Source organism: Talpa occidentalis, unplaced genomic scaffold, assembly GCF_014898055.3.
Source record: "Talpa occidentalis isolate TD23 unplaced genomic scaffold, MPIMG_talOcc4v2.1 talOcc4.10, whole genome shotgun sequence".
In the NCBI taxonomy this organism is placed as follows: Eukaryota; Metazoa; Chordata; class Mammalia; order Eulipotyphla; family Talpidae; genus Talpa; species Talpa occidentalis.
The window spans coordinates 24,378,047-24,397,586 of NW_023600993.1; the positions used below are offsets into that span (position 1 = coordinate 24,378,047).

Sequence of the window (19,540 nt, forward strand, 5' to 3'; positions counted from 1 at the left end):
GGAGTCTGGACTCTGGCGCATGTCTTGCGTGGCCCCCAACTATCCACCTCTCTGCAGACTTTGTTGTCAATATCCTAGACACTTCTCCAGCTGAGAATACAGCTCAAGATGTATTACTGGTAACCAACTGACATCACTGAGGAGGACGACCATGTGATATTAAAATAATACTGTTTTGGTATGTTCTACTGGTTGTTCCTCCCCAAATAGGCTCCTGGAATACCTTAGGGATGTCTCTCCACATCAGGATTCTCTAGACATTAATCCTGGCCAGCAGTTCCTCCACTGTGGATGAAATCAGTTGCAGTAAATGAGATTCTGAAGTCTGCGGGAGAGAGGTGAAGCTGGAATGGTCACAGCTGCAGCAACGCAAGCTCTCTGATGGGTGAAGTCATGGACAAGGGTTCCTTCTTCCAGTAAACACTTTGATCTCTAAAGTACACCTGTGACTCTTGGCTTTTACAAACAGAGAGGAATGCTTGTCTGTGCTCTTCCTGAAGGAAATGTTAAGAGTGCACATGTGTGCTGTAAGTTGAAGAATTCCCCAAAAGTCATACGAGGAGAGTTAGCTGTGTGGATTTGTGTCCCCACGTTTGGGAAGACAGGTCTTCCTTCAAATGACATTACTACTAAGTAAACTAAGGCAGGTCAGGCCTTGATGGGTATGGGGAGGTGCCCAGGAGATGGAAAGAAGGAAGCAGCTCTGTATTTAAATTACACATGAGTTAAAAAGTCCTGGTGTCTTTGACCATGGGCTTCCAGCTTATTTCTCTCGGAACCTGTATAAGCTGCTGGAGGATCAGGAGAAAAATGAGCAATACCTTGGGTAAATATTCTGGAAATGTTTGTGTGGCCTTTGCTCTAACTAGGGCATAGCTTGCTCTATTTTCTCCAGAACTGACATTTTATAGGAAAGTGAATGACAGACTCTTAGTCAGCAAGTGACCTTTGCAGGTCCTGAGGCTGTTGTAAAACAGCACATAGTTAAGTAGCTCCAAGGCTTGAGGACAAGGTTGTCCTTGGTGTACTCAGCTCTGCAAACTCTGTGTGTGTGTGTGTGTGTGTGTGTGTGTGTGTATGTATGTATGTATGTCTATCTATGTGTCTATGTGTCCAGGTTTGGCTTCCTCCTCAAGCTTACCACATGCCAGAAAGCCAAGCATGATGCCACAGATGTGCCAGCAGGCCCAAGCTGCAGCTCTGCTCCTCTGTGTAACACGGGGTGGAGAAGTCTGTCCAGCTCATTGGTGCCTAGAGCCTCAGGTCATAAAGTTTTCCCAGAGATGTCTGAGCCAGGGATTAAAGGATCAATTGGCACCATTTTTCTGGCTGCCCAGACATGGGCACTCCTGGGACTTGGCTGTTTATCTGTCAGAACTGATCTAACCCACATTTTTGGAATGAGAGACCCTCAGCCCTTGGAAAGCAGGACCTAATGCTACCCAGGCCTGGGCGTGTGGGCAGCAGAGAGGGGGCATCATTGCTTACGGGGGTGGGGATTATTTAGGTTGCCCTGTGCAACCCCCTCAGGCCTGCTTTACATATACTCAAGCCCCCAGGGATGTTGTGACCCTGACTCGTTCTCCCAAAGAAATAGCGCAAAGGCTCACCCAGAGTTAGTCTCTCCTGAACCACCTAGCCACGCTCTACTGTCCTCTCTGTCTGCAATCTTCTCTCCTCCCTCCCCTACCCGTTATCCCCTCAAAAGAAAATCCTTCAAGTTCTACTCAAATGCCACTGCCTCCCCAATTAGGGAAGTCTCCCTCTGTGCCCTCCTCGTCGTATCATGGAAACACATTAAACTTTTACTTATACACGGTCAACTTTTTCCCTCATAATCTTTTTTTTTTTTTTTTTTTTTTTATATTTTTTTTAAATGATTTTTTTTTAATAGAGGCATGTTTATTTATTTGTTTGTTTGTTTGTTTTGTTTATACATGCACTGGGCACAGTCAGAAGCGCGGGAGGGTGAGAGAATTCACCAGAGCCAGAGCGGGGAGCAGAGCAGGCAGAAGGACCGAAGGACACTGCTGAGGGAAGCAGCGGGCGGCAGGAGAGGTCTGCGCGCCATGTGGGACCCTCCTCCAGTGGCCGGGGAGCAGCTGGGGATCGAACCAGCGCCGCAGAAGCCGCGGGCTGCTTCGCAACCCAGCGCTCAACCGCTGCGCCACCAGGGAGGCCCCACCTCATAATCTTTTTTTCTCTTCCACAACCATCCCCTGTCCCTTCCCCTCTCTCTTAATTTCAGCCCTAAGGATGTTTGCTGATGTCCACTGGTTTTTGAAAGTGTCTTATGTTGTTGAATTTCCTGCTTTATAAATTAAACTGTTAACTTCTTGAGGGTAGGAATCTATCTGTTTACCCATCCAACCATCCATCCTCCTACCCACTCATCCATCTGAAGCACCCACAAGTCTGGGCACAGGGCAAATAAACCAAGGGTCAATGCCAGCTCAACAATACTAAGCTCTGATTCCTCCACACTCTCTTGGGAGGCCTTGAACAAGTAAGTTTTATCAGTTGTTCAGAGCAGTGCAATTAATTGGTTCCAGTCTTATGATCACAATTGGAGAATTTTCCAAAGCCGTTCCTGATGTGTGGGGCCTCCTCCAGGCAGAGGTGGGAATTGGCTGCTCTCAGAACTCCCAGAGCACCCAGCTATCTTTGTGATGACATAACAGAAGGGAATCATTCTATCCTGGTTTTCAGGGAAATCTAGGCAATAATAAAGCATGCAGGGGAAGTGGGGGGCAGTGCTACAAAGGTGAGTGCGCTGGTTGGGGAAGAGCAGCCAGGCCAGTCTTGGCTTAGAGGGGGGCACCATAGTACAGCCTATGGGGGCAACAGAGAGATGAGGAGATTCGAAGCTCCCAGACTCCAAGCCACCAACCCCCCAGACCAGCTGCCAAAAGAAGCAAAGTTAGAGAACCCAAGTGGAGGCAGCTTATTTCATCAGCATCCAGCTGGTTAAAAATAACTTCACTTATTGGTTTAAATGAGATCACCACAGGGCTGGAAATTCACTGTCAGTGAAACAAAAATACGAGAGGGAAAATGAGAAAAGTCTGCATTTATGATGAACGTCCTTTCAAAAAAGAGACAGAGAAAGCGGCCTGAAAGTCCCACAGGCTCTGTTTTCTTTCCAGTCTCTTTCTGAGGCACAGGTCTGCCATTTTTAGAAAGAGCCCTCTTCTTTCCTCCTGGCTTGCCAAAGGGAGCAGCGGAACAGAACTAAGTGCTGTGAAGCATCATCAGGAAAAAGGCAGCCTCTGGAGATAAAACTGCACTGGGGTGTACACTGAGCGAGATATCACCTACACCCCAGCAGGAGCCTCAAGGAACAGGCTGTTCTCCTTGCTTCCGCCCAGGCGGCACCTTCCTCCTGCACACAGATAGCCCTTGTTGACTGCGCTTCAACAAAGGCCCCACAGAGGAACAGCAGTGGCTCAGCTGAGGGCCTTGAGGGCCTTGTGGGAGCGGTTCACATGCTCTATCTAAAGGACGAAAGGCAGAAGAACAGGGTCACAGTTTTTTTCTGAGTGACCTGGAGGAATCCATTCTGCTTTTCTAGAAAGTTCAAGAGCAACTCTCTGAACCTGATCAACTCAACATGCAATTCTGAGTCCCCCTTCATGCATCACCAGAAACCTCCTGGCAAAACAGGTCCTGTAGGGCGAAGACTCCGGTCTCTCTATCAGCCCCACTCCATGCAGCTCTCCTTACCTCCAGGGGAGGGGAGCCCAGCAGGGCTTCATGCAGGTCCCCTAAGGAGGCGCATGCCACACCTGCTCTGCTAAAATGACTCCAGGCCTCATGAATGTGCTTCATATTAGTCCCCATGACTCAGTTTGTTTTTGTCTGCTGCTATTATTTTTTGGAGGAGTATGTGGATCCTTTTGGGGGAGAAGTTTTATTTTCATATAATTTCAAAGTTACAGAAAAATGGTAAGAACAAGGAGCTCCTGTAATATAATTTATCCAGAAGCACTAATGTGCTTTCATTTTGCCCTATTTGCTTACCATTCTTCTCTCTTGATACAGATACATCCAGATATAGACACATGCTTTAGAAATACGTATCTACAGAGACCAATATATTATATATCATGTACACATACCTGAATGTATGCATATATATCTATAATTTCTTCCTGAAACTTTTGAGAGTAAGTTACAGATATGATGTCCCATTGCCCCTAGAAACTTTGGTATGCATGTTCAAGATCAATAATACACTCTTACATACAGTACAGTTGTTAAAATAAGGAAATTTAAGCACTGGCACAATACTATTACCTAATTCATAATCCATATTCAGGTTACATCAATCATAGCTTGTCCTCCCAGCTCAGGACACAGTCCATGATTGCAAATTTGTTGTCTTTTTAAAGTCTCTTTTAATCTAGAAAAATTGGTAGGGCTTTTTTTTTTTTGTCTTATCCTTGACATTTTTTTTAAAAGTTTACTTATTTATGCGTACAAGAGCTGGGGTACAGACCAGAGATGCAGGGGCTGAGAGGATTCACCAGAGACAGAGCGGGATGCAGAACAGGCAGACTGAGTGAAATACACTGCTGAGGGGAGCAGCAGGCAAGTCAGGAGAGGTCTGCTGTGCCATGTGGGTTGCTCCCTGGCGGGCTGGGGATCAAACTCGTGCTGCAGAGGCTGCAAATTGCTTCATAGTGTGGTGCTTAACCCCTTGCACCATCAGGGAGGCCCTTATCCTTGACATTTTAAAAAAGCATATAGGTTGGTCATTTTGCAGGTTGTTTCTCAATTTAAGTTTGGCTGTTTGCTCAAGTTAAACATTATCAGCAGGAGTACTAGTGAGCTGAAGTTGTTTTCCTCTGAATGTCGTAGAGCAGATGGCCATCAGTGTGGACATAACTCAATTTTGCAGTCACTATCTCAGCTTTAACCTCAATGCTCCAGATGTTCCAGATGTGAATGGATGTTTCTAACCTTAGCTTCATGCACTACCATTGTGGGCAAAAGACACATATGCTTGCATGCACACAATCTGTCCAATGGCCTGTGTGGTGGAAAGCCCAGGTTAGCCTGTTGGGTGATGAGGAACACATAACTCAGTCACCCCTGACACCCTGGCCAACAGCCAGCCAACTCCCAGAAGCAAGGTCTCTTAACCAAGGGCTGACCAGAGACTCATGCATCATGCCAGCTGAGCCCAACAGAAGAACACAAATTGCTGGTCCAAAACAATAATGATTTAAATAAATAGTTGTTTTAAGCCTCAACCTCTTGGGGTGTAAGATAGTTGAACCTTATACCTCCATTCATCAGAGGAAAGAGATACGACTCAGAATTCCTACATATTCATTTGAGATCTCTGTAGAAAGAAGATTGTTCTGTGTTTCTTCTGCCTCTGTCCTGTCTCCCTCAGGGAGCTGAACCTTTGTGTATATTTGGGATTCAAAGGATCATTTTAATAATAATTTTTTTTAAAAATCCATGGATATTGTTCCCTCCAGGCTGTTTTGGAGCAAGACCACATCTTTCAGTTGCTTGATTGGACACATATCAGAAGGCTCTCAAGACACTTCTTTTACCTAACTTTTCAACTGCAGAAGTCTTTCTGGAGGGAGACCCCACAGCAGAAGAGAAGACCATTACTAATAACATCTAACAAGCACCTGCCAGGGGCTTAGGGTTTACTTGGGCTGGCTGAATTACCAACCCTTCTGGCCCCTTTCCTGGAAACTAGGATTTTGTGCCTCTGGGAAGCAGCCTAAGAGTTTATAGTTCTAACAATTTCATACGATATTTCTCATCATCAGAGAAGTAGTTCTTAATCCGGGCAACAAACTAAACTCATTGGGGAATTTAAAAAAACCTCAATGTCTAAAACACTTATACCAGACTCTCTAGGGTTGGCACCCAGGGTTCAATATTAAAACTTCCCAGATGAGAGCGATGTGCAGTCAGGTAATAGCTGTGCTCATTTTTGTGACTGGGGAGTGAGCAGCTGGCTTTTCTCCCTTTGCATAAACATTCCCTTCCAGTGGTATTTGCTTCTGAGAATGATGGTATACTTATTTCAGTGCACGCAAAATGCTGTCCTTGAGACTCCTTTATGATTTTCTCCTCACTACTCAGCTGATTTCCCAGAAGAAAGTTTAATTTTCTTTTCTAGGAAATATCTCCCAATTTCCTTTTGGGGGAAATGATTTCTTTTATTGTGCTGACCACCATGAAAAGAAACTGAAGAACAAGCTGTATCAGCCACTATAGCAGTGCCATGGGGGTGCTCCATATTCCCAAGATGCCTTTACCATTCCCAGGGTCAGGGGCTCCTGGTGGGTACCTGTGCTTCTTTGTCAGAGGGTGGCACTTGGCTACTGGAATCCTTTGCTTGGGCACACCAAAAGTCAGAAGAACCTGGAAACTTTTATCTTCCTGAAGCAGCCCAGTGACTGACAGGCATAGTGGTATAAATACCCCAGTTCCCTGGCCCTTGATCAGGAAAAACATGACGACCTACAAAACCTCCAGAGAACCCCTCACCTCACCACCTATGGACTTTGCTTGGAATTACCCCTTTGCTTGGCTTCCTTACTCTCCCGATCCACATCCCCACTGCCCTACTGGCTTTTTTTGGGAAGACACTGATAAACCATGTTTAGTGAAGCCTCATCTCAATACTTGCTTCTAGGTAACAAGCCAAGGAGTCAACCCTCAAAAGCACACCTTCCAAACCTTTGCAAAGGCTCTGGCACTGACCTTCATCCTTTATACAAAGGGCGTTGTATGTGCCACCAGGAAACGGGTTGCTGTCAATTCTCACATCAACAGCTCTCAGGATTTGCTGTTCACCACTCCCCTTGCTACACACGGTTGTCCTGAAATAAAGAACGTGCTAGATTAGGAGAACTAACGAAAAATGGGAAGGAACAATTATTTTCTGTTGTCAGCTCTGAATTGGAAGATTTTTCTGATACAGGAGCTTTGACTTAAACCATTAAGGTAGAAATATTCTCCCCAAACACAGGTCTAAAATTAGAAAGACATGGATGATGCTTAATTTGAAGTCATATGTATCAATTCATATTTCAGCACAATACACTGTTGATCCCTTATAGTTTATTTCACATAATTCTGCTTCCCTTTATTAGTTCATTTCTTTTTGAGGGATTCGTTTTGTTGCTATTTTCTAGATTTCTTAAGAAACATCATCAATTCATGAACTTTTGGCCTTTTTTGTTTTCTAGCACAAGCATTTTATGACTTTAGATTTCCCTCTAGGTATAGCTTTCGTAGCATATAAATTTGAGTATATTTTCAATAGCATTCAGAGTCATATATATATGTTAATTTCCATTATAATCCCATGATTACTTATAGGTATCTTTTATAAAAATGACTAGAATTAAAAAAAAAAAATCCATCTGGAAATCTTTTGTTTTCTCCGTGGAGCAACTCATTTACTTAATTCAATAACAAATATCTTCCAGTTTAAAACTGCCATCTCACAAAATGTTGTTTTTTAAAGATTCAGTTTTTATTTATTTATGCGTACAAGAACTGGAGTGTAGGCCAGTGGTGTGGGGGGTGAGAGGATTCACCAGATTCAGAGTGGGGAACGGAACAGTGGATTGATTGAAATACACTGCTGAGGGGAGCAGCGGGCGCGACAGGTGAGGTCTGCTGTGCCATGTGTGTTAGCTTGCTGGCCGGGATTGAACTCAGGTTGCAGTGGCTGGCGATAGCTTGATAGCACTGAGATTTTAACCTCTGTGCAACCAGGAATGCCCACAAAGTGTTTTATATTAGTTGTGCCCAGTCTCTTGTCCTCAATTTTCTTCTCCTCCTCTGGATTGTTTGAATGTTGATCTATTTTTTTTTTTTTTTTTTTTTTGGCCATTTCCTATTTCCTCTGTATTGGCTGGAAGTTACACATCCTTTTGCTGTTCTTTGGTGGTTACTTGAGGAGTTACAACATGATTCCTTGACCTATTAAATTTAATATTGTTTTACCTTCTTCCCCAACAAGGTAACTAAAAATGCTATGTAATTAGTATACTTAAAATACTTTCTGATTTACATGCCACTTTTTAGTGCTTAGAATTATTGTTGCCTTCTATATTACCTAATTTCAATTTACCCACATCTTACCCTTCCCAGTCATCTTTTTTTTTTTTTTTTTGTATCTGCAGCTTTTCCCCTGTAATTATTTTCCCTTTGTCAAAAGAGCACTCTTAGTGTAGGTCTGATCTAATGAATTCTTTCATCTTCAGTTTGTCTGAAAATTATTTTACTTTTGTTCTTTGAAGACTTTTTTTTTAAAGATTTATTTATTTATGCATATAAGAACTGGGGTACAGGCCAGAGGTGTGAGGATTCACCAGAGACAGAGTGGGGAACAGAACAGGCAGATTGACTGAAACACACTGCTGAGGGGAGCAGCGGGCAAGTCAGGAGAGTCTGCTGTGCCTTGTGGGTTGCTCCCTGGCTGGGGATAGAATTTGTGCTTCAGCATCTATGGATAGCTTCATAGGTTGTATCATAACCCCTTGCACCACTGGGGAGGCCCTCTTTAAAGACATTTTCACTGGATATAGAATTCAGTAATTTTCATCATTTTCTTTCTCTTTTCCTTTTGGAATTTGAATTACATGCATCTTCTTTACCTTTTACCATTTCTTCTCTACTCTTTATCCTTTTTTTCTGCTCTTTGCTCTGTATCTCTTCCTCTGAAATATGTTCCAGTTCACTACTTTTCATTCTGGCTTTTTTAATCATATGCTAGATCTATCAAATTCTTTTTTTAAAAAAGATTATTTATTTATTTATTTATACAAGCACTGGGTACAGTCAGAAGTACGGGAGGGTGAGAGAATTTAACAGAGCCAGAGCGGGGAGCAGAGCAGGCAGAAGGACCGAAGTACACTGCTGAGGGGAGCAGCGGGCGGCAGGAGAGGTCTGTGCGCCATGTGGGACCCTCCTCTGGTCACCGGGGAGCAGCTGGGGATCAAACTGGCACTGCAGAGGCTGCGGGCAGCTTCACAACCCAGCGCTCAACTGCTGCGCCACCGGGGAGGCCCTATTTATCAAATTCTTAATCTTAGTTATTATATTTTTCATTTCTAGAATTTCAATTTGGTCATTTTTATAGTTTACAGTCTTCTGCCAAAATTCATCTTCTGTTTTTTTCCATTTTTGAACATTTTAGAGAGAGTTATTTTAAAGTTTGCATGTACCAATGATAATATTTACAATTTCTATTGCTATTGTTTTTCCTGATTTTTATTCTTATTGCCTTATCTCCTCCTAGACTGGTTACTTATATTTTGTGACAAATAAATTGCCTAGGAGAATGTTATCTTCCTCTGGAGAGCAATTTTAAAATCAGCTCTGCTAATTTTCTAGAGCACAGAACTCCAGTATCCTCTCAATCTAAATTCATGGCCTCAGAAAACTTGAAGCAGCTCTAATGAGGGCCTGCGTACTTCTTCCAGTTTTTTCTTACTATTGGGGGTTATTCCTATAATATTTCAACCTAAATGGGACTCTCCAGACTCCTTCCTATGCAAAACCTGAATTTAAATCTCTGTCTTCCCAGTCCTATGAGGCTATCAAAATTGTAATTCAGCTTTATGAATCTGCAGAAGCTCTGGGGAATCAAGTAGTCCCTGATTCTGGATTCACCATTCTAGACTTCCTTCCTTTTCCAGATTTATGTATGTACTCAACACAAATTCATGGAAATACAGATCAGATCTGTGTCTGTATATCTACTATGTTATCAGTTGTAAGCTGCACCATGCATTTAATAATTTTCAGTGGGGCAGGGAGATGGCTGTGTAGGTGAAATGTAACTACTAATGGTTAGACACGTCTTGGTTCCAGAAACATTAAGTGGAAAAACTATTATTAATATGTTGTGTAGTAAATATATCAAGTAATTATGTTTGCTTTAGAAAGAAATATAATCTCTGCAATGTAGTCTTTACCGCAAAACCAGAGAGGATAGGGCCTCCCCGGTGGCGCAGTGGTTGAGCGCTGGGTTGCAAAGCTGCCCGCAGCCTCTGCGGCGCCGGTTCGATCCCCGGCTGTCCCCCGGCCACCGGAGGAGGGTCCCACATGGCGCGCAGACCTCTCCTGCCGCCCGCTGCTCCCCTCAGCAGTGTACTTCGGTCCTTCTGCCTGCTCTGCTCCCCGCTCTGGCTCTAGTGAATTCTCTCACCCTCCCGCGCTTCTGACTGTACCCAGTGCTTGTATAAACAAACCATCAAGCAAATAAATAAATAAATAAAATATGCCTCTATAAAAAAATATTAAAAAAAAAAAAAAAAAAAAAACCAGAGAGGATAAACCTATTCAGTCACCCAGTCCTAACTTATAATGCTAGGGAGTCACCTGGTTCCAAACTGTCTCTACAGAATCTCTGAATACCAGGTTATCTGATACAATGATAGAACGTTAAGAAAAATATTCACACTTGACTAAATTATGGAGATGTGCATGTACAGGACATATTTGTCTAGTTAGGAATGTGGATGTAAAATATAAGGCAGAGAGGGCTGCCATTTCAGATTTTCTGAATAGCACTGGATACAGCCTCAGTTGTCCCCTTCCTGTAATTACTTCCTCACATGCTGCCCATTTGGTGACATGAGTCAGCATGGCTCAGTGTTTTCCATGGTCAACTGCTAGTCAGATAGCTTCAGGATCATTATAAACCAAACCAGTTCTTAGAAACCATTTTGCTCTTTTCTATTCCTATGGCATACACAAGGAAGTAGAAGGGGCTGGTCTCTGATTCTGGCTAAGGAAGTAGCTACAGCATTATCAGAGAGATTTCTCCTTGCTGGCTGCAAGATGAACTTTTCCACAAGGATTCCTCAGTTCAGGAAATCAGCCAGGGCACAGTGGGAATGGTTAGGCTCTGCCCTATAATGTCCACGGCCTAAGCTGGGAAGACTTGTAGATAACTCAATGGAATAATTCAGAGGCTAGAATCAGGAGGCATCTCCATTCACGTCTGGCAGTTAATGCCAGCTATTGGCTGGTACTTTGGTTGGGGTTACTGGTGACAGCACCTACATGGGCATCTCCATGTGGCTTCCTTCTGCACAGCATGACCATCTCAGATAATCAGAAGCCTCACTGGCCTTTCAAAAGTGAGTATGCCAGAAATTCAGCCTAGATGCTTCTGCATAAAATTACTTCTGCTGTAATCTATCCATTAAGACAATATTATACCCATTTAAGGGGAAAAGGCATAGACTGCACTTCTTGTGGGAGTAAAGTGAAAGAATTTTGGTCATATTTTGAAACCTTCCTACCATCTCTTCCTGTATGTGTATGCAGATGGATTCAGCAGAGAAAGACGGTTAAGAAAATATAGTTATGAGTCATTACCTCTGTGGTAGGGAAGAGAAACACAGATTTGTAAAACTTTTTTTAACAAGCATGTATCATTTTGTAACTTCAAAAAGAAATTCAAAATAACGAAGTAAGGGAAAAAGTACTGTGAAGCACTCCATAAAAACGTTATGTGAGAACTCAAAACAAGAATGCACTGGAAGGCACTGTCCACTGCACTTTGCATTTCTGGCACCTCAACAGAACAAGTATTGCCCTATATAAGCCCCTGTGGGGCAGTGAGGGTGAGTCAATAAGTAGAGCTTCCCCAGCTCACCATCCTTACCCAAGAGTGCCATCCGCCAGCCAGCCCGTGGTACACACTGCCAAGGCACAATCCTGGACTACCCTCCGCAGCTCGTCTGCAGACACCAGGTGCGCGCCCTGGCTCTTACAGGAGAGCCGCGCTGCCTCCAGCTGCAGGCCTTGAGAGCCATTCAGAGACTCCAGCACGAAGAGCTTTCCTGGGTGGGAACAAGCATGAACACAGGCTGTCTTTAGGCTCCATGGCCATTTAATCTCAGAGAACTGTTCTCTGGCAGATGCCAGTATGGGTTGTAGTTTCCTACTTGCCTGGAGACCTAAGTAGCCACTGCACTCATTCCTGGGGTCAGGAGATGCCAAATACACTGATGCTGTATTCATTGATTTTTTTGTTTCTCTCTAAAAAAAAAACCCAAAAAAACCAGCATCTGTTGTGGCAGGTTTAAATCAACAAATCCTTCAAATCTTCCTTTCAAAAAGGTGTTTTACAAACACCTGGCGGCAAGTTTCAGTGTCCTTGGTTCCCCTGAGTTGGGGTTCTTGGTGTCCAAGAACTCAGACCTGACTTCTGCCTTCCCCTGCCTTCCCCAGCCCCGTGGTCACCGCATACACAGCAGGTTGCTTTCTTTTAATCTGTCCTATTATTTCAGGACACTACCAGACTCTTCCCACAATGAGGCTGCTTGTGTTTGCTAGACTTCTTTCTGACCCGGCAAGAGGGCAGTGGCATGTCCAGTTTACCAGGGTTTCCTGCAGCACATGAATAGATGGACATGAGATGGCCTCAAAGGACATGTGACAGATGGGTGGAATGGAAACATGAACTCAGGCAGTGGTGGAAGCAGAGGCCAATATCGCTTATGTCTATAGACCAGAAAAATACTAGCAAACCAAATCCAGCATTATGTATGTACATACACCCATATGTACCTATATACATATGTATAGTGTGTTGTCAGAAAAGTCATATTTTTTTTCTATATTTTTCAAGCCAAAAATACATCATGACTTTTCTGACAATGCAATATTAAAAACCTTCCCAAAAAGAAACCTCAACCATATATAATCTCATTACCAAACATTTAAAAAATGAAAATTCCCCTTACAGAGATCATTAATAGAAGAGGGAACACATTTTCAATTTATTTTTAGAACCATCATAATAAACCTGATGTCAATACCTGATAAGAATATTACCAGAAATGAAAATTACAGGCCACTATATTTCATGAACACAGACTCAATAATTCTTAATCTGTTTTCTCATGCTAAGCTCAATTCTAGATCAGCTCTTCTCACTACAAAGCCTTCCTCTAGAATTCCATCCACACATATGCTTTCAAAGACCATCCTCACACAGATGACTCATTTTTCTCTTAAGTCCAGACCTTTTTCATTTACCCCATCCACCACTCTAGCTCAAACCTTCTTTCTTACCTGGACAAATGAAATCACATCCTATATAGTCTCTCTCTCTCTCTCCAAACTTGCCCCGGTCCCATACATTTCAAAATGTACATCTGATTCATTACTACACTAGGGAAACCAATGGATTCTTTTCCTTTTTTTTGGATTAAAATAAAACTTGGCCTATGAAGTCCCACATTAAATGCATTCATGGCAATTTCCTTAGCATTATCTCTAATACTTCTACCAGCCACTCTGTCTCTTATCATATGTCCTCTACTCTCTGCCACTCAGTTTCTTTGCACATGATCTTCTTTACCTAGACAATCTTTCTTCCCCCTATTTGCCCAGTTAATTCTTACTCATTTTTCAGATTCTCCAACGCCAAGTCAAAATCTCCTATTATATGCGCTATAGTAATTTCTCTCCTTTCATCTTATCACTTATCAAAACTGCAATTTCACATTTTATTCATGTAATTATTTGCTTAATAACTCTCTCTCCATGGGGTTTTAAGCTCTGCAATAGCAAGGACCTGTTTCTCCACAACAAGTACAGTGTCTACTATCTGCTATTCTGTTATAGCAGATAGTAGAATAAATTGCAAAATTAATGAATCTTTTCATATTAGCATCACCCAAACAGTTAATTTGCACTCAGTTAATGTGAAGATTTTTCCATTTCAAAAGTATTTTAAAAGTACAGTAGTAGGTCTTATTTATTATGAAATGTATATCTAATTAGTCAAATGTAAAATAATTTTTTTTCATTTGGGTTTAACTCATTGCTTCATAGTTTAGAAATAATTTCCAGTTTTCTCCCTTCAAATGTCTGCAATGTGTAACAGTTTAGCTGAACATTTCTTCTTTCTGCTCCCATCACTGTAGCCCACAAATAACTAAAAGTGGAAAGTGGTGGTAATTAAACATATATTTAGTGAAGAAAAGAATCCTTTCATAATATATGTTATAATTCTTCAATGGTTCTACTATAAAAGTTGGAGCTCAGCAAATGGAATTTCTTGAAGGCAAGGTTACCTGCAGTTCTCCATTGAGGAAGAAGGGAGAATCAGGCACTCCTGATGAGCAGTAAACATGCAAGAAAATATGCTCTGACTTGTCATTATTTTATCCTTGTCTCATGATATTTCTGCCTTCAGTTTTGTGTGACACACATCAAGCCACATAGGCTCAACCTATTGATCCATATCCATCTGGCATTCTACTTAAGCAGTTAGGATGGGGTGAAACTCTAAAACCTACTGGATTGCAGAGGCATTTTTTTTTTAAAAGGAATTACAATTGATACAATAGTATATATACATTGTTCAAAAGTTAAAGCTAGCTCCAATGTATGCTACTTGCATTCTTTAAAATCAACCTAATATTCATGACTTAATGTCAGGCAAAAAAATGCCACTTTTTAATTCTGGTAATTAAAGAATTAACAGTGATTGACTGCTAAAAGGTATGGGATTTCTTTTTTGCATGGGGGAAATGTTCAGAAATTAGTGGTGATGGCTGCACAGTATAATGAGTATACTAAAAACCATTGAATTGTGGATTTTAAAATCAGAAATTTTATGTGAATTATATCTCAGTTAAAAACAACAGTGATCACTCATGGGCTTCAAAGTTAAACATGCTTTCTTCTTTAACACTTTCTCTAAAACTATGGAGAAGTAAGACATTCATCCTTATTGAGGAGCAGAGTTCTTCAAGCTAGTAGTTAGGACAAAGAACACCAAAATTTTTAAGATAATATGTAGTTCTGTCCTTGCTTTCCCCTTTCGCTAATCACCATGTTTCTTTTTGTCCCACCTTCTAGTTTCATCCAATATTGTTCGCTAAATAACAGAAGGCATGACAAACACAAAAATACAAAAAGTCCTAAAAATAAGAACATTCTAAATCACCCCGGGGTATTTCTCCTTCACTAGGCTAATTTGTCCCAAGCTTACATCTACTAACCCCCCCCAAGAGGGCGGGGTGGGGGGAGAGCTTCTATTCTTTGAGATCCTCCTGCACCAAATCAACAGGGATTTGTTTCAAAATCAAAATACAGTTTTTTGAATCAAAATTAGATTTTCAAAAATGAATTAATACTGGGTTTTGATTCTGCCAGTTTGGAGGAAGTACTGAAAGTTGAAATCAGGTTCAAAACCACACAAAAAGTAGGTCTATTCTCAGAACCTGCAATAATGTAGTCTCTACCTACTTCTCTAGCTTCTGCTCTCACGACATCCTCCCATTGCTCTGTCGGCCCCAGTCACCCCATCATGTATCCCATTCACAGGGCCTGCGCACGTGCCCTTCCCTCTACCCAGAGCACTCCTCTCGCCTTTGCCAAATCGATTCCCATTCATCTTTCCGATGTTCCTGGACCAGGTCAAAATATCAAGGGAGTTTTCCAATAACCGCTCGTGCCGTCAAGAGCGCATTTACCAGACCTGAAAGAGTGTATGTATCTCCGCAGAGGAGGTTCTCGGGCACCCTAGAAGTGACTGTATTTTAAAAACTTCCATGGGAATCTTGGGCAAGCTAGAGACGGGGCTGCGGGACCAAGCCACAGGTTTTCTCCGATGCGCGCCCGCGGTGAAAGGAGACTGCGGGGCCAAAGGGACAAATGCGCGCACGGTGACTTGGCGGGCGGGATGAGGCCGCCCGCCTCGTTCCCTCCCAGGCTTCTTGTTTCCCGAGCTCGAAAGGGAATCGCCCCAGAGAGCATCGTTTCCCCCACCCGTACCCCACGCTCCACCCTGAGCCCCTGGACACTCACCGTCTGCCCGCACCGAGGGGCGCGGCACACCCAGCAGGAGCAGCGCGCAGACCCAGAGCCAGGCACGGGGCCCGAGGCCCTCAGCAGCCATGGTCTGGGCGTCCACGGGCCGGCGGGCTCGAGGGAGGGCTCTGGCTGCGCTGGGGGCTGCCGGCCACTGCCCAGCATGCGCCACTTGGCCGTGCGCGCTGCGCTCTGCTCGCGCTTCGCAGGCTTCGCGCCCAGCTCGCGGAGAGGGAGGAGCGCGCAGAGTCGGGGGAGGTCGGGGACACCAGAGACACGGTGCTGGGGCCCCGAACTCCCGGGGGTCTGGTGCCTGGCGCCGGGGAGGCGGCTGTAGCCCGGCTCCGCCTTCGTGCCGGGCACCTGGAGTCCTCGGTGCCAAAAGAGGCTGCGCCGGACCACGAGCTCCCCGGGCGCCGCCTGGGCGGAGGGTAAGGGCGCTGGGAGGCGGGGAGCCTGGGAGAGCGAGAGCCGGCGGGAGGGAACCCCCTGCTTGCCGAGGGGACCCTCTTCTGCAAAAGGGTGACGCAGTCTGAGAGGCAGAGCTCCTCCAGGAGGACCGTTAAAAAAACAAACAGATGCCCAACTCTGTCCTGTCTCATGACTTTTCAGCTGGCGTCCTTCTGCTAGAGGAGGAACATTTTTATGAAAAAGAAGACTCTTGCCGGCACAGTCCAAGAAGTGAAGCACCCAGAGTAGCGAGCTTCCTGCTCCCTAACAGCGTAGCTCGAAAATCACTCAGAGAGGGAGACCTTGGAGACGCTAACTTCTCTGCTTTCCCAGGTACGCTGTAACATTTCTCCCAGGACATCCAGGGTGCTGGCGGGGTATCAGCATTACCAAGTCTCCCAAATCAGGTCTCCTCGCCTGGAGTCCTCCTGGTTCTTTCAGTCTGGGCTGGGGAGCTACATCTTAAATAAGTGTCCCAGTGAATTCTGCTGCTGGGGTCCCTGCCCTGAATTAATAGTCTTCTGCTCACTGCCTGTCCATCTACCAGCATCAGGGCTATACAGTGAAGGAAGAATTTACATTCTTCCTCTGGGAAGTAGTAAAGACCAGAATTGCCATAATTGGGGCTCTGATGGCACTGTTCCTTTTACAAACCCCATCCATCTTTATGTACTGGTCAATAAATACCTACTGTGTGCCACCCACAGTGTGCCTGGCCCTGTGCCAGATTCTGAAAGAGGCTACAGTCTGTCTTTAAAATGCTTACTCTAAAATAAGACAGATATTTAAGGAAAACTGAACAAATGATTGGTGCTGAAACAAATGATTGTCCCCGTACACTGAGCTAGGATAGAAACACCAAAAGACTACCTAGTCTCTTAACTGGGATTTGAACTACGTGTGATTTATGATAGCTATCACTTTTGAGCTTACATAATTTTTGAAGTGCACCGAAAAGTTATCTCATCTCCCCAAATATCAGCTACCAGACTGTTACTAGTGATTAATCCCCTTGTGACATAAAATTTTGCTCTCACTTATTTTTATTTTTTAAACTTTTTAAATTGAAGTAATGTTGGTTTACAACACTATATGGTTTAGGAGTATAGGTTCACACCTTTGCAAATGCATGTTACCACACCCCACCCATCACCCGAGTATACCATTAACACTGTCCCTTGAGACCCCTCCACCCTTGGCCCTCACTCTTCTCCCGCTCTGGCAACCTTAATTCTGCAGCCAGAACCCAAGGGTTTAAAACTTTGCTTTTATAATATAAATACTCTAGGGTGTTACATGCAGTGAGCTGACAATAAATCACATATAAATGTAAATTAATTTACTTAGCTACTTCTCCTCTAACAGCTGGCTGGTAACATAAGGAGTGAGATTTCACATGTCTAAGCTGGTGGGGACCTTTTCAAGCCTGGCTGTTGCTGAGAATGAAGGGCAAAGTATCAGAAGGTGTCTGCAGAAATACTCACTGAGGAGCTGTGCCCAGCAATGCTTTTAGACTAGTCAATTACTTAATACTACCTAGTTCTAATGGGGTTTTAAAGTTCGTCTTTATTTAGATCTGTCTTGGCCTGTCTTAATTTGAGGAGATGGTTTGCTGTAGAGGTTTAAGTGATACAACCGCTTTAGGAAACTATTTCATATAAAGTTAAACATATACCTCCCAATGACCCAAAAAATTGCATTCCTAATTGTGTATTCAAAAGAAACAGAAACATATCCATGCAAAGATTTGTTCACAGATTTCACAGTAGCTTTATTCATAATGATTAAAAACTGGAAGCAACACGAATATCATCAGTAGTTGAATGTGCCATATTCACACAAAGAATACTATTGACAAAAGAAATGAGCCACTTATACTTAATAATAGGGATGACTCAAAAATAGTATGCTGAATGAAAGAAACCTTACTGGAGGTCATGTGGTGTGATTCCATTTATATTGTGGACTGATAAAAAAATCCCAGTAATAGTGATAATCAGACAGTGTTTATCAGGCAATCAAAATGAGGATTCAAACCTGCAAATAGCCTGACAAATTTTACTGAGAGCTGCTCTGCCAGTCACAAGTTTGAGTGAAATTACAAACCTTAGGAAAGAAGGGAATAATCATTTTCTTTTCTTTTTTTTTTTTAAAGATTTATTTATTTATGTATACAAGAACTGGGGTACAGGCCAGCAGTGTGGAGGGTGAGAGGATTCACCAGAGACAGAGTGGGGAACAGAACAGGCAGATTGACTGAGACACACTGCTGAGGGGAGCAGCAGGCAAGTCAGGAGAGTACTGCTGCACCCTATGGGTTGCTCCCTGGCCGGGAATCGAACTCGTGCTGCAGAGGCTTTGGAGAGCTTCATAGGTTGTGTCTTAACCACTTGTGCCACCAGGGAGGTCCCAGGAATAATCATTTTCTTATGTCAAGGAGTGAAGTGACCAAGCAATACATTAATTTTTGACAAGGAATTCTGGTTTTCATTTGTAGGCTCTGAAGTGTCAAAACTTTCTTCGTTGTTTGAACTCAGAATATATATAAAAGGTCCTCACTAGCCCAGATGTATGAAATCTTATCTGTCTAGAGAGCACATACTGGCATGGCGATATGTTGGAGGGGAGGTAAGACTTCAGGATAGTTAACTTGACCTAACTCTCCTTACAAGATTCTTGGTTGGATACTTGTTTCATCCTCCTTTAATTGCCTTGGGCTGGCAACCCACCTGGGAGGGGAGGTGGTTGATTTCATTTTCCCCGCCAGCAGGTAAATGGACTTTTTGGCTTGACCTCTCCGCAGAACAGGAATTTGTCATGCAATTCAGATTCTATTCTCAGCAGGGATTTCGAACTTCCTTTCAGCCAGTCAGACCAGGGAGAGGGATCCCAAAAGGCACTTTAAGTTCTCAATATGATATTCAAGAAGGGGAAAAATTAATCTGTGGTGCAAACCATCTCTTAAAGGGTGTGAAAACAAAGTACTTTTGGCTTAATGGGAATGTTCCAGATCATGGTGAGAGGATATAAAACCTCCCTAAACTGTACACTTGACAGCTATATGTCATTGAATGTTGTCTATACATCAGTAACATATTTCAAAAATGATATATTCAGTCCTTGCCCTAAAGAATAAATAGGTTTAAGAGAGAGGAGTTTAATAAAAGGGCCACATTCAGAGATGTGGGAAGGATTGAGAGACACATTGAGGGGACGTATAGCTCTTGGGACTACCAAAAACAGGGACCCCTGCAAC

The 19,540-nt window shown here is 43.3% G+C and overlaps 1 protein-coding gene across 1 annotated transcript in view; it reads right to left on the reverse strand.

Moving 5' to 3' along the window:
- SUSD5 (sushi domain containing 5) overlaps positions 1-15,922 on the reverse strand; it is a 40,323-nt gene extending 24,401 nt beyond the window's left edge. Inside the window, exons 1-3 of the mRNA XM_037501555.2 lie at positions 15,832-15,922; positions 11,669-11,846; positions 6,739-6,857 (exon numbers count right to left, since the gene is read on the reverse strand). Of these exons, the coding sequence (XP_037357452.1) occupies positions 6,739-6,857; positions 11,669-11,846; positions 15,832-15,922 (388 nt within the window). The remainder of the gene's footprint in view (positions 1-6,738; positions 6,858-11,668; positions 11,847-15,831) is intronic.
- Positions 15,923-19,540: the final 3,618 nt, after the last annotated feature.